The 18,616-nt window shown below is 40.8% G+C and overlaps 1 protein-coding gene across 1 annotated transcript in view; it reads right to left on the minus strand.

The window, feature by feature from the left end:
• The window catches only part of ALK (ALK receptor tyrosine kinase), a 323,900-nt gene that overhangs the window by 240,229 nt on the left and 65,055 nt on the right, over positions 1–18,616 (minus strand). The window contains exon 2 of the mRNA XM_052805834.1: positions 700–819. Within this exon, the coding sequence (XP_052661794.1) occupies positions 700–819 (120 nt within the window). The remainder of the gene's footprint in view (positions 1–699; positions 820–18,616) is intronic.

The raw sequence follows: 18,616 nt of genomic DNA on the forward strand, positions 1-18,616 counted from the left end.
ACTTTTCCCTCAAGCAGATAATTACAGGCTTGGGGTGAGTAAATCTTATTAGCCTTTCAGCACCTTATCTCCCCTCATAGAGACTGGTAGTAGATATATAGTAGATATATTCTACTTCAGTCACTTTCTGGATTGCATATTAGATATTGCCTTATGCAGTCCGGTCCTAACTACAACCATCATATTTCACAGTGGAACGGCTATGGATAGTCAGTAAATAGGTCACACCAGAGAATGGACAAAAACAGATTCCCAGATTTTGGAAGGGATGGGAGTTACGAAAGGAGATGGCAAGAAAAAATAAGTTCGGTACACAGCTCCTCTCTTTATAATATTGCTGGATTCCAGTGTACCACTCAAATATTACAGTTTGGGACCTTCTTTTTGAGGGACCAGGGCAAGCTGGAGCAGCCCAGGTCATCAGGTACCTCTGTAGAGATGGCAATGCCCAAGGCCACGTTGGGCTGAGCTGGGCTGAAATGGGACTCCTGGGCCCATGGGCAGGGTGGGGAAAGGCCCCAGGGGCAGCTGGTAAGGGGCAGTAAGGCTTATTAGTGCCCTCAGGGGCTGACAGTATGGATAATATCCATAAAATTTATCATGAATCATTTGACTTGTGTTGTTTTGCTCCAGTATTATACCAATATCCTTAGGCAGTTGGTTACAGCCTCTTGAGGATAACACATAAATGCTACTCACTGTGTCGTCCTCTATGGGAGAAGAAAGGGGATGTATCTCTCATGACCCAGGTCAAGTTCCAAGCAGAGTAACCAGGAGGAAGAGGAGGGCTGCTTGCTGGGAGATCCGAAGTGGTCAGACCTTTCATTAAAAAAAAAAAACAAAAAAAAACAAAAAAAAAAACCCAAACAAAAAACAAAATACAAAGAAAGAAATACAAACATTATGTATGACGTAGCTGTTTGTGTGCTACACATCAAGTGCAAAGATCTTAAACAGCTTTATAGACCATATGCAATAAGCACCAATATTCAACTACTTCTTGGTCAGTTCTTCCTTCCTGATAAGTGCGCACACAGGGAGACAGAAGATTAATTGCTTTACATCGCAAAATTATCGTCCCCTAGAAAAGCTGTCAAGTTTAATCTCACACTGATTCTAAGTTCTCTTTGACCTTTCAGTCCCTCAATTTTTTTTCTTTTTTTTTAAGTTTTGTTAGCATGACGAGATCCTGTACATGGAACAGGCAAACATGTACCCAGCTTCTGTTCAACAACCCAATGCATCTCAAAGATGCATTGGGGGATTAGAATACTACAGTGACCCAGAACGGGTGAGGATCTGTACAAACCTGCACTAACTCTGCAAGACCATGATGATATTAGAGGTGCAAAGAGAAACAGTATCTGAAATAACACACAAGGTCAATGAGCAAAGCAGAATTCTATAAGCTTTGAAAGCACAGATTTTCCCTGTGAATGTTTAAGTTGGATTTTCTGAAGATAACAGAATCTTGAGTATTCTCATCTCATTTTTTTGAGGTCCTCAGGGAAAAGGTAGGATTTAACTTTGTAGAAATACAGGCAGACAAAACTTGTGTTTGGGAGGTTTGTTTGATGGAACAAAATAAACCTCTGGATTGCTGATATGTTGTGATTTCTCACAGAAGCCATAAAGAATTTGTTGTTCAGCAAGAAAAAGTACATTTTTGATCTATTAAATAATATTTTTGCCAAGTAAGAATACTACAGTTGCTTGCTTGAATTTTTTTAGTTTAGGTGCAACGCCAAGCTTTGCTGTAATAGCAAAACAATTTGGTAATACCTCTCAATAAAAAGTTTGGTAAAACTTTCTGTAACAGTAGGAATTAACTAACTAAGGGTAATAATTAATTCAGAGTGCTGAAGAACTGTCCTCTTGAATGGATAAATAGTAATGGATAATAAAAGACACATTTAAGAGCATAATAGTAAACAAGGTAAATTGCTGAAGCCTTGGGGAAAACACTGCTTTGATTCTGTTAAAGCTCTGCTTAGCCCTGCTTCCCACTTCCACTGAAGAAAAACTCGAACATTTCAGAGGGACTTGTCAGAAGCTTAAATACTAAGTGCTAGTTGTGCCCCATCTCATTCTCAGTGCAAGCTCATTTTTAGCACACTCCTGTAACTGAGTAACAATAGCAAAACCAGGAGAAAATTAACCATTCTTATGTAAGAGCTGTAACTCCTGCTCATTGCTTAAAGCAATAATCTTCAAGACAAGAATGGACTTCACGCTGTATTGTAAGCCATTCTTGAGTGGAAAAAATTTAATATCCCTAATGGCTCAATTAAACTTGGTCTCTATGCTAAGTTACGGTACGGTAACTAAATATCCCCTATTGTTGTCTGGAATGTAGTGACACAGAAGATCAGGCCAGTGATTTATGAGGGTGGGTATCAAACCTAGTGTCCTGCCTTCAACTGTGAGTGATGAAGTGATAGGTAACTATGGAATAATCTTTATATTGGCTTTTCCTTCCTAACATCAAGACATAGCTGACATGTCTTTCAGTAGTCCCTAATACAGCTGGTTGTTGCAAATAATGTCAGGTTTCATTACAACACTTACAAGAGTTGCTAAAAGCAGATTTTTTCTTACAAATGTGCTTCACTTCGATGCTAATAGAAAATAATAAATAAAAGAAGAATATTAATAAAAAATGAGCTCCTGAAATAAGCTGGTTTTAAAAGCAATGTGTGTTTTGCCTGATGTGACATGTCTGACCAGTATCAATATCCCTGTAATATATCATCTGTACCCAGTGACTCTCCAAAATGGGGAATGATTTAATACCCTAAACACAGATCACATGTTTCCACAGACAAGAACTCTGGGGCCTCTTTACCCCTAACAGACCCAAACAAATGCAGATGTTGTGCATTTAGTACTGATAGAGAGCCAAGCCTTGGGGTTGCAATCCTGTGAAAACTTCACACAACCCTGAAAAACTGACCTGCTCCCCATCTCTATTCCCATGGCAAAATAATATGAGAGAAAACCACTGAGGTGCATTTCTCTCCGTAATGCTGCAGCCACAGAACTCAAAATTAAATCACTGCTATGACCCTGACCACCCTTACCTGGGAATCAGTAACATGATGATCAGCTGTGGTACCGCAAATTCCCTGGCACTCCTCACCTTCAGAAAAATGCCTCTACACATTGCATTCTTCAGAAATCATGCCTACCTTCAGCCTCAGCTAAGTGGAAATGTTCCCTCTGTCACCAATATATGCAGTAAATTGAGATAAAAAATAAAGTTGAACATCTGAGCAGAAAAGACAGCACAGTCCAGGCACCTGAACCTCCCCTCTATCAGCAACAACAGATGCATAAGAGATAACATAAAAATTGAAAGTTTTTCTCTATTTTTAAAGAACGGAATAGATTCAGTTCAATTCATTTTAACCTACTAACTCCTTTTTCTCATATTCTTTAGGATTAATTTTAGAACCTCATCTCAAATGATTTGCTTGGGCTATTGGTCTGAACTTGAAGACAAGAAGATTGTATCAGAAGTTATGAATCTTTCCCAATTAAGTTATCTTCAGCGAAAGATGCTGGGTAAAAGGTTTTTGTATAGCCAAGAGGCTACTCTTCACGGTGAGGAATGATTTGATTTCAGAGTGAGCTATAGGTTAGGAGAAGGAGAGACCTTTCCTCTTCCACCTCCAGGGCATTTTACGTCCAGAAAGGTAATTACAGAAGACTGTATCAGCTAAATAAATGCTTCTTGTGCAGCAAGGGTAATGCAAATGTAGACCACGCTGTAGCCATTTTACAAAATAAAGGGGTTTTCCCCTCTCCAAAACAATTCATATTGAAGCCAAAAAGCACTAAGAAAATTTTGTCTCCTTTATAAATATGCTAACCTCCCATTCTGGTTGTTTGTACCAGGGTACTCTGTCACTTGTCAACAGTAACCCTAACCTTTAAAAAAAATTAATGGATTAGCAACTGGAAGCTGACAGCTCCATTTTTAGTAGCCAGAAGTATGGCAAGGTACAACAGAGGTTTCTTTGATATTCCTGCCTAAAGGAATATCTAGGGCCAAATCCTGACCCAAGGTACTTCATCACAGCTAGAAACATGCACCTGAAGAGAACATTTGACATTTCTGTTTTTAAACTTGTGCAAAGGAATCTCCTTAGGGGACGTGAAATTCGTTCAGCTCACCAAGAGTTTTGGTAAAAAAATAGAAAATAGTTCATGTGTACTGAAGTCAAGCCTCAAGGCCACAAATTCATTAAATAAAATATTTATGTATTATTTTAATGAAATATACTTCTTTAATAGAATAACCCTGCATGTTCACATAAAAATGGAACAACAAGAAAAGCTTTCTATTTGGGTCATTTTTAAACAAACAGGATTTCCTCTCTTTTTTGCCCTTTCTGGAAGAAAGAAGAAATATCCCCAGCAATTAACATATGTAGTTTTCTAAAGTTCTGTGCAGTGCAGAAATGTAATTGAATTTTTATCAAAACACCCATGCCTTTTTTAACCAAAAAGTGCATCTACATGTAATGAGATATTGGTTATTACTACCTTTGGATATTGCTTCATTACTCAATGGATAAGCTTTCTCTCTTTGCTGAGCTGTATTATTCCCAGTTTCTCAGTGGTAAATCTGAGGTGACAAACCTGCATGTACCTGTCCTCTAGATTTTACAGTTGCAACAAATGTGTAAGTTAATAACTGAGATCAACGTGTACTTTCAGCTACATATACATCTGGAAAAATATCTCAGAATCATTCATATTTGTTTGTGTGGAAATCAGAAATCAACATTAGTAGTATTTGTGGCTCTGATTTATAACAGCAATCAATAGCGTACTTACTAGCAAATATTACAATGATGTGTTTAGAAACAGCCTCCATTAAGATCTGGATTTTCCAATCTCTGGGAAAGCCTGACATTTCAGAAAAGGTTATTCCAGTTCTAAGTAAAAGGTAGCAATTTTCCACAGAAAGGATATTACACAGTAATCTTTTTCTCTGTTAAAAAAAAAGGCCAAATCTACTCGGGACCAAGGCAACTTCATTTCATTAAAACAAAACAAAAAAAGTCTTACAGGCAGCTGACTGCCCCAGGTATGGAAACCTCTGCAGACTTCTCCTATGAACCAGAGGCAGGCCAAGGACATCCTGGGAAGAGGCAGATCCAACACTGCGGGGCCCTGAAGCCCAACATCTCCATCTTGCAAAAGAGCTCTCAGGACCCTGGGATTTATGAAGCCCTGGCTGGCTATGACCAGCAAGATGGTCGGGCTTGCCTCTGTCTACCTGAGAGCATACACCCCAGAGGTCCTTGATAAAGGATTCCTGAGCTCCTGTCTCTACAAACGTTCTTGGTTTCACTTTTTGAGGGGTAAAAGGATGCAACCAAGGGGAAAAAGATTGCCTGAGAATTCCCTATAAGCTGTCAAGTTCACAGCTGATCCTCACAATCACACTAATAGTACTCATACAGCCTCTTAGAAACTTTCATTTTTCCCCTCTTCCCATCTACAAATGTACTCAGTCATCCATGAAAGCGCAAACCCCACATTATATCAAGGTGACCAAGCAGCATGAAAACCAACAAACAGCCCAAGTAAACACTTTGTGAATAGTCCATAGACTCAACTATGCTTATACAAATTATTGTCTAAATGACATTCAGAAGCAAAATTCAAATTCTGGTTATAGTCAAGCTGGAGAACGAGGCAAAGGGCAAGCTCATTCCACGCAGTTTCTTGCTCTGAATAGTTGGTGAGCTTTACTTACACTAATGGGTGGATGTAATCCAGGGTTTCTTTTACAAACCTTTTCTAAAGTATGAAAATGTTCGCTGACAGTCTGTCAAGTTTATCTTTTTCAGTTGGAAAATATATTTAATAATGCATTGTGTTACAATGATTTTATGTCATATTGAAAGCAGATAAACGATAGTATGTGTGTCACCAAACCTGTGCTGGATTGCTGCGCAGAAGAAACTTGCATTTAGTGGGCTGTAGCAGACCTGTGGATAGTGGATTCAGTCAGACGTACTGCATGAGGCATGGAAGTGATCAACAATGCTGACTGGCATATGCTTGATTAGTAAATTTGGGAATAGCATACACTTCCTGTACGTGAAGCATGTGTCACTAATAAAACTGTATTTAACTCAACAACTGCGTTATCCTTCTGGCCCTCACTACTTTTTTTTTTTTTTTTTTGGTCTTTGTAAGGCTTATTTAAATTTTTCTGTTAACCCCTTTCTGTTAGCAATGGTTTTTTTTCCCATCTCCTTTTCACAAGGAATATTAACTTCGATTGATAAAACCCACATGCCTCAAAACTAACTAATTCAATCACCAAATAGGTACTCCACAGGCCTATTCTTTTCTAACTACCACATCCCACAGACATTTATTGATGCAAAGAGAGTCTGTGCTAAGTCTGGGAGATGCGGTCTGATGAGCAGACCTTGGCTCTGGAAGAAGAGGAGCACCAAACACCCAAATTACAATTCCACCAAGGCATTGCAACAGGGAAATATTAACAAAGTATCATGTGTTGCTGCTCATTACAGGAAAAAAAAATAAAAATCCACATTTTCCTGTTAAAAATGCAGGGGGAAACAATATTGTTTTCTTTGCTGCTTTCTGTGAATTCTTAGTATTTGCATGTATATAGTAAAATCTAAGAAGTTTTTTTAATTTCTACTTTGAAACCATGTGGCATGCAAAGAGCATTAAAAAAAACAATTAAAATGACCAAGCTTATATTCTACCCAGCTCAACTAATATAGTTTAAAAATATACTGCCATCTAGAGCATACTACTGCATCTCAGACGCTCTGCAGCTGCTGAAGACCTGCCCAGTAAGACACCACAAAACGGCAATGAATCATTGATAAAGAGCTCAGGGTCTCAATTACAGACCAGACTAGGAATGGTTTAAAGTTGTTACTCATCTGCGTGCGTACAAGAAACCTTTAAAAAATCCAACAGTAGACTGATCTTTGTCGTAATAATCTTCTACAGCACAATTAAGCATCTCTGTGGGCAACACAGAGGAAACAAAGGACTGAGTGTTAGTAATTGAACTGCTCTCAGCTCTGGTTTGTCCCCTGAAACGCTGAGGCTGCTGGCAGGACGGTGTCAAGGGATGCGCTTCTCCTGCTTGTCTAACCTGAAGCCTTGCTAAACAAAGGGGAAAAGCCCTTTAGCAGCAAAGCTCCATGTACAAACACATATTCTGAATTTTGGATGCTTGTGCATTCTGTCGGGTTTTAGATATTTTAGGATCACAACTGGAAAAGAAGTGTTGGGGTGGTGACTTTGTGGGGCTGTGGTATTTCAACACAGGGCAATACTTGTCCTTGTCTTTGGACTGATAACCAATGGATCTGAATTACTGACCAGGTATGCAGTGAAAACCAGAAGCCATTACATCCAGCCGTTTACTGCAGCACGGACAGACCTCCAGACACTGCAGGCAGCAGGAAAGCTCAAGATAAAGTCCATGGAATTGATAAAGCACACTAAAGTACTTCAGGTTGCAGAAGTTCTGAATTTTTTCTGTACATGTAAAAATAAAGTGAACCTTCCACTGTTGTCTGGGGTATTTGTCTACTGTAGCTTAGAAAAACCTCCAACAAAACAACTGAGAGGCACTATTAACATTTGGTCCATGTGTGTCGACATTAGAGAGTTCCTCCATTTGCAGTCATAGGGAGCCCTTCCAGTGCCTGCTAGACTGGCCCCTAGAAGGACTCTCCGTTACAGTGTTCCTTGTCCAAAGCACTTCAGAGCAGTTGCTTACCACTATGATTGCTATACCAGTATATATACTATATATACACACCATACTATACCAGTACGATTGTTATACCAGTATATATGCTATACCAGTATGATTCTCATCCATCACAACTGGGGTCCCAATCCCACATATTCTCAGTGTCCACCTATTTGCATGTCTCAGATTACTCCTCTGCATGTACTTTCTCTTAGTCTCTTCCCAGTTAACATAACCTCTAGGAGTGTAGTGGCCAGGCTTCCAAGAAAAAAAAAAAAAAAAAGCTGTTTTGACAGTGTTTTAATAATTCATCACACATACTGACTTCAAACTATATAGTGCCTTTACCTTGGATTTCTGCATAGCTACTTCCATATTTAACACATAAACCCAGTTGGAGTCTCTCATCAGATTTGCACACTTCCTGTATCATTTTAAGTAGTGGGATTAAGGAACAAGAAAGAAACAAACCCAGAAAAAACCTCCTGCTCTTTATACACTTAAACCCCTCTTTTGTACTACACTGACCGTGTACTAAACCAGAATGCGTATATGAACTTACACTACTAAGCAGTTAACACTTTAACACAGCTGCAGCTATTTAGATACTCAGTGGCCCACAGTCCCTGCAAATTTTAATACAAGCTCAGATTTTTCTCAACATCCGCCTTCTGATCTGTGTCTTATGTTTTCAAGGTGTGGCATTCAGTGCTCACTTATTTTTGTCTCCCTATTTAAGTGGCAGCGGACAAAGACACAGGCAAAAATTCCCTGAACATTTAAAAGTCAGGGGAATGAGTATTTGAAGGTTTTGGTGCAGATCTGAATCTTTGTGGTCTGCAGGAGGCTTTTCACCCTTAGAGCAAGCAGCCTGCATCACATTTTAAAGACTACTTCTTTGATCGGGATGAAAATGGTGGTAACTCACTTCTCCTCCTACACTTTCATGCCATGTCAGTACCTCTGGCTCTAGAGACACTCGTAGCAAAGTTTAGGGAACGTTTTTTTCTTTCATATATAGCAACTAAATGCCTGCCTCCCAACTCAAACCCGTCTACAGTCACACATGACCTGAGCATTTAAAACCCTCTCTTCCACTGCATTGCAGCATTAAGCTTGGATGAGGGGGTGGAGAGGAAACAAAGTTCATTTTCACACACATACTGCATATCAGAAGGAAGGACAAACTTTTTTCCTATGGTTCCTAATACAGACACAGAGGCAATTTAAAGGTCCCAGTTCAGCCTGAGTTCATTTGGGAAGTGCCTTTACTTCACTCCAGCTGATTTATCCAGGTTTCCCCAGGAACTCACATTCCCTGTATCCCATACTACTGCGACTTATATCCCTTTCTTTGTGAAAAAAAAAAGCTTTTCAGACATGTGCACCATCCTTCTTCCTTGAAGAGCATCGGGCAATGTCCAGAACAGTCACTCATCCACCACCTGGCATAAGCCCACCTCAGGCACAAGCCAGCCTTGTTTCGCTGCCTGGAACCATTCGACAATGCCAGCTGCAAATGGTGGCCAGTAAATACTGGTTATTTGGAAGAAAGCAGCAGCAGTGGCATAAGTCAGCCTTATTTTTCCTCATTACTATCATTATTACTATTATTGCTTCTGTGAAAGGAGGGAAATTCTATGCTTATTGCACAAGCGCATGTGAAAGATAATCTTGGCAGAAGGCTCAATAATGGTCACACATATAGAAATACAAATCCAGGGGCTTTTTTTTTAAATCAGACATCCCCACCCATTCACATTTAAAATAGGCCACAAGCAAAGGAAATAAAATACAGGAACTTCAGGTAAAAACTGGAGATTTCCCATACAAAAGAGGCAGAAATCCTGAAGTGGTCTCCCATAGAAACTCTGCCTCGACTGTACCACGCAGACAGAGGGAACACCTTTAGAAAGGTCACTGCAGCTCCAGAGGCTTTGTCCAGCTTTAATACATGGAATAATTCTGAAACCTTGCAATCCAAAGATGGCATTTTAGAGGAAGAAACTTTTAAAATATGCCTGCCATATCAAAACATGAAGTGAACACTCTGAGGAATTATACGAAGCCCTACATATGTACAACAGACACAAACTGTGAAGCAGTGACAGTTACGAATTTCCTGCCATTTGTACGGCTAAAACCATTTATTTGCTGCATTAGGCATTTCTGTTAAGATATAGTGTTGCAGAATAGCAACAAATGTGCAGGGTGTTTTGGTACCAGAGAAAATACTAGACATTTGTTACTGGTAGGCAAGCTGCATTATTTCTAGAAATAGCAAAAGGGTGCGATGACTATTTCAATCTAAAACACAGCTGTCTTGGCAGTAACAATAAAAACTACTTCATATTCCCTTTACTGGGAAAGATGCCAATGTGCTTATATTGTCTATTTTCACTGCAACATTTAATTTTGCTTAAGGTAAAGGACAGCATCTCTGACTACAACTGTGGGGTATTTAGATGTGAAAGTACTTCTCGAGGAAGTTCTGCAAGTGCTGCCAAAACGAAGGCCATAAAGCACCTGAGCGAGGCACGAGAAACTCCTGTCTTCACCCAGATAGACACCTCTGAGCTGACGATGAGTAGAGACTGTAAAAGGGAAATTACTCATAATTCTGTTTTTCAGGTGCAAAAGAAAAATGAGAAGCAGTATCTCTGGAGATACCCTGATTTTTTTAGTTGTTGGGGGGTTTTTGGTGTTGTTTTTTTTTTTTAACCACTGTGGCACAATTTGGCTCTGTATAGCTGCTTTCCAAAGATCTTAAATGTTAACTAATCCTCAGCATTCACATAAGAGAGATGAGTGATGTTGTAAAGCAGCTGATGTCACCAGGCACCACTATCCTCTGCTGGATGGCAGCAGAGCGGTTCAGTTATGTGATACAAAAGATGGTGCTCCAGCTCAAGACAGGGCAGCCCAGGTTATCTCTGCTGTTGCAAACCATGCTGCTGTGAAGTCCTACTTGGCCTTATATTTGGTTTCTGGTATAAAGACAACCATCCAGATACTCAATGAGACACAGTCCAAGATGTGTAGGAAGAGGCAGGTTATTATCCTCTGCCTATCACAGAAAAGCGGAGTTTTTTGTTTTCTCTGTTACATATTCCTACGTACTGCTTCAGCCTTCCTCAGATGTGGCAAAACTGGTGAGAAGGGCTGGACTGAAAAGCTGGCCCCTAAGGAGCTGAAACATAAGGAGCTGTAAAACAACTAGTAGAAGAATGAACCACATGGAAAAAATTGGACATGATGGATTTGTTGCAGAATTATGCAACTCTTATGCGTAGGGGTACTAAGAAACCATGGGATTAAATGACCTGCTCAAATTCACATCGCAAAATGGTAGCGAAGTTTTGAAAACAACCATTACTGTTTCCTTCTCCCCAACATAGTCCAGCCCTGTCTCTGCCAAATGACTTCACTCTATCTTGTGAAATTCTGTGCATCTGGAACAGAGACAGTGTGTGGATGGGCCTTAATCTACACAAAAATAAAACAAAACAGCCTTGCAGGAATATCTAGAAGGACAGTAAAATATTTTATACCCATTTTTGTTTTTCATTTTCCCCCAACTTTATGTCTATCTAAATCCTTTCCTGCAAAAGAGAAATAACTTCTCTTCCCCCTAGAACCTGCACTGTTCAAAAAGAATTTCCCAAAGTGATTACTGAAAGGCCTGTAAGAGAAATTATTACAAATGGCTGAGTTAACTGCTCCGGATGGCCTCATCAGTCATCATAATGTGGTCTCAGCACCAGACTCATCAGGACAGGCAACTTGTCATGACAGATGACACCTCTTCAAGAAGACTTCCTCCCATGGCTTTTTCCCAAGAAAGTCCTCCTGGGATAAGGTGCTTGCAAATAGTGGTTCTTAAGCAATAATCAAGGAGGAATCATCACCAGCTGCCTTCAGTGAGCTGCTTCAGTGTTGGGGCTTTTTTTTTTTTTGTAGCTTTACCTTTAGTCTCTGAGTGTGGAATGTTTTATCTGCGTGCATGTCTTGAAATCAAAGTACTTTTGGCAGTTGCTCTAAAGGTGAATTTAGAGATGATGATAAGAGCGACAAATTAAGAGAGAGGAGGCCAGAAAAGGCTGAGACAGCACTGCTAGCCTCACACTACTTTTCCACTGCCAGCCTCACACTACTTTTCCACTGCCAGCCCCAAATGCTGCAAAACAATTTGCAATCTATGCCTCATTTTCTGCAACTAGAAAAGGAAGAGTATAGAGACCTCTATTGCAAGTCTGCTATGGAAACTGGTAAGTTGAATTTTTTTGAGTTATACAGCGACTCCTGTGATGAGCGCCACACTAATACCCATTATAAATAAAAGCCAACTTATCATCCCATAGATAGTGTTTTGTGAACTGGAATTCTAGAGAGCTAATTCCATTCCCAGGTCTTCTTATCTGCAATGGGATCTAAGATAAAATTGTGTAGTTTCTCCTTTTGCCTTGTTTTTTCGGCTACTAAAATGGAAGTAATGATGCTCACTGGGCTTGGGTATCCTTGGATAAAAAGCAGTAAATATTTTTATGAAGAAATGTCTAAGCAAGGTTTTCAAAATATAATTTCCCTTAAACTCTATTGTCCTGCTCCTCACATACCATTTTTACTATGGCAAGGGTAAAAAGCTTGTTTAAGTTGGCTTCTTAGTAACACATATCTCAGTCACAGTGAAGAGGCAAACTATTTGCAATGAAGTTTGTTTGTGAAATTTGGCACTTTGCTGTTTGCAAATTGTTCATGGACAGACCACAGTTGATGAATACTTTGAAATTACTCAAATATTTACTGGGAACAGATTTTAGCCGTTGGGGTTTTTTGTTTGTTTGCTTTGTGTGGTACTCCAGCTATGCACCAGTTGGTCTTTCAAATGCTCATGGTACTGAATAGGTGCTGGATCTGAGCAGCAATCTGAATTTCTGCTTTGCAGGAAACTCCATGAATTCTCTTTCTTTGCATTCCACCTGTTGGAATGAACAAGAATAAATCTGAAGTTTCCTGGAAATACAATCTTATCTAGATAAACAGCTTGGGAGCAAATGCTTTTGTGTAAAGGAATTAAAATTTAAGTGTTTCATGTCAATTTTACAGTAAAGTATACTATAGTATAGTTGCAAATGAAGTAAATGATGCAAATGCTTCATTGTGGTAAGGTCAAAACATTTCATTTTTATTTTCTCCCAGACCGAAAAAGACCTCAGCATTTTGTGTAAATTGATATATTCCCATAGGAAGTCTAGTTTTCAAAATGATATTTCCTGATGGAAAACCTGCCATTAGAAAACAACTTAAGTAATTCTAATTCTTATGCATCTGACAAGATATGACTTTGCTATGCAGCTGCCAGAGCACCTCTCTGAGAATCCCCTGACAGGGACCTTGAACTGGAGAAGACACTCAGCTTGGCCAGTCTGAAAAAAAATCGTGGAGAGTCGACAAGGTCTTTTAGAAGATTCAATAGAGAGCAAAACAGAATGAGCACAGCTATGGTAAACTCATAAAAAATTCAAATGAAAGGAATTCTCTGTTGGCTATAAACTTCAGATGGATATTTATTTTTACTGACAGAGAGGGAGCTGCATGTCAGAGACAGCACAACACACTGTGGGAATTACAACAACAGACTGAATCCCCACCAGAATGGTGCCACTGCTCCTTATATCCATACCCTTCCTTGATAGCACTGGTAGGCAGTTTCAGAATGAAAAATACACATTTTCCTTTCCTTTGCAAAAAACCTGGCCTTTCTGTTTACAAGCTGCCCGCACCTGTAGTCCTAGCCACACCTTTAACTGTCTTATAGTGCAAGCAGCTGATCCATCACTGAGCACAGTAAGCTGAACTGGCATGTGTGGAGCTGCAGAGATCCACTCTGTAAGTCTGCGTCCCATCAGGGAGGCAAGAGCATTCAGCCTTTTCATAATTTCTGGTTTTGAACTGGGAGAAGTCTTTTGAAACAATCAGTTTTACAAACTTCTTCCAAGGCCTGCCTAATATCTCTCTGTCAATGACAGTATTAGCAATCACAGAAACTATCAGGTGAGGATTTGGGGTATTTTAAAGGTTCTTTTCATACAGCTTAGCAAGTAGAAATAAATGGCAGCCAGTATCACCTTAGCAGTCAGCCCTCCAGAATTCATTAATGAACTGACTATGCATTACCGAGGACTACAGTCTGAGACATTCTGGGAAACTCCATAAAATTACATGAAGAGTAAGTATTTGTATTAAGTAACTTGTTATTCAAAACTGTTGTAGAGAGTTATCTTGCATTAAAATATTAGCTGCATGCCACAATGCTGTCTTACAGCATCTTCCCCCCTCTAATCTGTGTGCTGTGGAGATGACTGTATAAGCTCTAGACACAAACTGAAACTGTCCCACTCTGCACATGACAAAAGTCACCCCAGATTCAACCCACTCCGAAGATATGTCATAGATCTCAGAGTCATATATCTGTACTCCTCCCTAAGAAAAAAGTACTTTGTGAAGGTAAGCAGCCTTCTTTCCATCCCATTTACTAGAAGAAATCCAGGCAAGAAGAAAAACAGGGAGCATGCTTTTCTCCCATGATAACTTCATCTCAGGAGAGACTCTGGTTCAGCAGGGTGTCTTAAGTCTGTAAGGACAACTGGAGCAGGTAATAGAGAGAGAGGCCACCATCCTACGGACATATTGCAACTTGCAAAGAGAGGGTATGAATAATTTGATAAAGTTTCAGAATTATACAGAAGTGACCAGATGATGTAAAAGAACAGAACATGGTAAGAGGATTTTTACTACCAGATCACTAACTACACTACCTGGTCATCAAGGCAATTCCAATACAGTTTGGTGGTCAGGGTCCTGTTTTCTCTAGGACACTTATTCCACATCTTGATGATAATAAGGGCCTCAGTAAGATATTTTAATAGTGAGAGCATCCTCTCTTTCCCCCCAGGTTCTCCTCAGTGCTCATCTACCTCTGCCTCACGTGTCCCTAAGCCATTATGGCCTCCTGCTCATGGACATCTTATAGTCATTCTTCTGGGCTGCTAGAAGCAGTCTTCAGGAATTGGCTGTATCTGCTTCAGTTTTGCTTTATTTCTTCCCCTCCCTTCCTCTACTCAAGAGAAGTACTAGGGACAGGCTCTCTCCCTGCCATTTTTTATATCCCTGCTCCTGCCCTGTGACTGAGTGCAGGAGACCTAGGATTTCTCATGCCATCGAGAGGGAACTACTTTCTTGGCTCTGGGAGCTGATACCAGAGGCAGCACTGGCTCTGAGGGGAGGTCTCCCCTGGCATTTAGCAGCCAGGTGCATCTCACCAAGGCAAAGCTTGGTCTGGAGCACCTGAAGGACACTGAAGGGATGGGCAGGGTATAGGAGCAGACTGATTCTCACAGTGAGGGACTATGTTCTCCTGTGGGTGAAACCTGCCTCTGTCCAGCTCACGCAGAGTTTTCGATTAGTAGTTGCCACCTCAGATGCTTGTGCTCCCTGACCACCCACAATCTAACATTTATCAGGGAAATAGTGCTAACTTGTCCAGTCTGCCCTTACTGCATTGCTAAAAATAGCAATTAACCTGTTTTTCTGCTCCTTGCTATCTCTGGAGTACACCTGCTTGCACAAGGTTGATCAGAATCCAGCTCACTACTCACAGGAATTAACATCATTATCTCCTTGTACAGACTGCCTGAGCTGCAAATTCACTTCCCCCGCTCTTCAGTTTTAATCTGCCAGTAGTTCTGCTTTCTGACCATTGCATCTGGGCTGCTTGTGGGAACGTCAAGAAATTCCCTCCTTCCTCTCTGTTTCCTATTCTGAAATGCAGTCTGTCCCGCTTCTCAGGGCGCTGGCCTCTGTGTCTCCAGCAGCACCTAACCTGCCATTTCAACAACGACCAGCTAGAGGTGGAAGCTTCCTACAGAGCATCCACTAAAAGTGAAACTAAGTCAAACCCCTCCAGTCAAACACTCCTAAATTTTGATGTGTGCAAAATGAAAATCCAGACTGGAACCCTGGCTTGGAGGGATCGGTATCATCTCACGTGCAGTAACTGCAGAGTATGATGCCACTTCTATTGTAGTCTAAAAAGGACTTATCACAGACCTGTCACCATTGACAGGTCAATCACAGCACTGTAATCAAAATCCAAACTGCTACTTTTAAGTCTATTTTTGTGAAACCTTCACACCGGACAATCAGAATTGATATGGGATGAAATAAGCAAGATTGCTCAGAATTTCATCTAAACTTTTTAAGATAATCTGTTTGGCTTTTTTTTTCCTTTTTCCTTTTTCCCTTAATTGAGTTCCTCTCTATTCTAGATAATGCTGCTTTTCCGGTAATATAGATTCAAGCTGTATCTTTACCACCCACGGAAAGAGATCAGAATGCTGCAGGCACACGGGTTCTCTTCTCTTTTTCCATCCAGTTTTGCAGGTGTTGGACATCAGTATCCAAATGATTGCTTCCTTAAAAATTGAATGACATCTCCCAATTTTTAATATAACTCTACTGCACAGGAATCAGCTGTGTAAAAATATTATAATGGGACTTTATATTAATGCAGCAACAGTACTCAGCTAGACAATGAAAAATGCAATAATTTACTAACGAGCAAACACAACCTAGCATCAGAGTTAAGCTGGGTTTCTTCTGTCCTTGTACAGTGTACATAGTAGCAAAACCGCTGTAAACTGAAATAATGGCCTCAGTAAAATCTGTGCAGTCCCTGTCCTTTCAGTGGTCAGGGTAGGTTACTCACCAGGACCTGGGTTAACAGCACCATTATTGATAGCACTCAGGTGCCTGAGAGCCTCTGTGCTGTGCCAGCTATTATTTTTGGTGGATATAACATAGGAAGGTGGAGATTCCAGCTTGCTCAAAGCTGAATAGGTTCTGCAATGCTAATAGAAGTAAAAAGCAATAAAACCCATCATGTTGTCACTAACAGATTTTATATGTGTCTGAATGTACATGGGGAGTTACTCTATTGATTAAATAAGGACCTTTTTTGAATAGTCATTCTCTAGAGTAGAATAGCATTTTAAGATTGGTAGTGAATTACATTCATTTGGGGAGTTCATCAGGATGTTGTGGCATTCACGATTTTAGCACGCTCCAGTCTTGCAGCAAGAGCAAAACATCCTACAATACCTGCCTGCGAGGTTGGTTTGAAGTGGAAGCAAAAATCCAGCACAATCCATAGCTATTGTAGGGTCAAAAGCCAAAGATTTTGCTAATATATAAAGCTTCCATGTGCTGGCTAAACACCAGGGATATAATTTACTGAAGAAACAAAAACAATCCTCTGTGTGGTTTAAGCATTATCTCTACCAGTATCTTACTAGTGGCTGAGCTCTAGGCAATACAGAACTAGTAAAAAACCTAAAACCAAGGGGGATACAACCTAATGCCTGCATCCTCTGGCAGAATCAGAGAAACGAAGTTTCCTCTGTCAATGTATTGATTTTCCAAGACTTGGCTCATGTTTTTTTAGAACAAATATTCTTTGGAACTTCACTTCATCCTGAAATGGTGGTGGTAGGGAGGAATGTAATATTTGTTTGCTTTTCTGTTTTTAACTGAAGAAAGTTGTGATCCAGCAGGTATACATGATCTAAAGAAGCTAGAGGGGTAAGTTCACTCACTGCTGAAAACAAAGACAGGAAAGGTTTGCAGACCAGTGAATTTCCTTAAACTCAAGGAAAACTCTCCTTGTAAAACATTCCTAAAGAAACTTCTTGCTAAATTCAGAAAAATTAGTGGAATTGCATGGAGGATGAATAGAGGCCACTGGTGCTTAGATTTATTTTTCTACTTAGACTAAGTTTTGTTTTCAAATCAAGTATGTGGATGACAACGAACCAAGGGATGCAGCTGGTATGCCAGAGGGCAGGGCTGCCATCCAGAGGGACAAGGACAGGACAGGGAAATGGGCCAACGGGAACCTTGTGAAATCCAACAGGGACAAATGCAAAGCCCCACACCTGGGGAGGAGGAACCCCCTGCAGCGATACAGGCTGGGCACTGCCTGGCCAGGGAACAGCTCTGCTGAAAAGACCCAGGGGCACAGCAGGCTGGGCATGGGCCAGCCTGGCTGCAAAGACGGCAAACAGCATCCTGGGCTGTATCAAGAAGATCACAGGCAGTAGATCGAGGGAAGCAATTAGTCCCCTTTACTCAGCAATTGTTAGACCACTGGATCCAGTCCGGGACACCCAGTACAAGAAAAACATCAGCTAATTGGAGGGAGCTCAGGGGCGGCCACCAAGCTGGTTGGGGCTGGAGCACTTGCCCTGTAAGAAGAGGCTGTGGGACTGGGGCTTCTTCAGTCCAGGGAAGGGACGGCTTCGGGGGGGGGACCTAACAGCAGCCACCCAGTACCTAGGGGAAAGTGACTGAGAGGTAGAGCTGAGCTTGTTGCAGAGATGCATGGTGGGAGAACAACAGACATGGGCATAAATTGGAGCTGGCAAGGTTCTGACTGGACATAAGGCGGGGGGGGGGGGGGGGAATCCCTGGAAGAATGACACAACAGTGGGACAGGGGCCAAGACAGGATGTGCAGGTTTTCAAGCCCTGGCTGGACAAAGCCCTGAGCAACCTGGTCTGAATTAATCGTTGGCCCTGCTTTGAGCAGGAGGCTGGACTAGAGACCTCTCAGGTTCCCTCCCAACATGAATTGCTCTAAGATTCTATGAAAACAATTATTGTGAGCCATAGCGCATTTTCAAGATGACTTAGAGGACTGATGAGTTTTCATTTAAGAAAATTATGACTTCTGATGGCTTGGTAGAAAACCTATTTTGAATGCTTTCCATCAGTGAAAGCACAAAAGCAG

The sequence above is a fragment of the Harpia harpyja genome, chromosome 13 (genome assembly GCF_026419915.1).
Source record: "Harpia harpyja isolate bHarHar1 chromosome 13, bHarHar1 primary haplotype, whole genome shotgun sequence".
In the NCBI taxonomy this organism is placed as follows: domain Eukaryota; kingdom Metazoa; phylum Chordata; class Aves; order Accipitriformes; family Accipitridae; genus Harpia; species Harpia harpyja.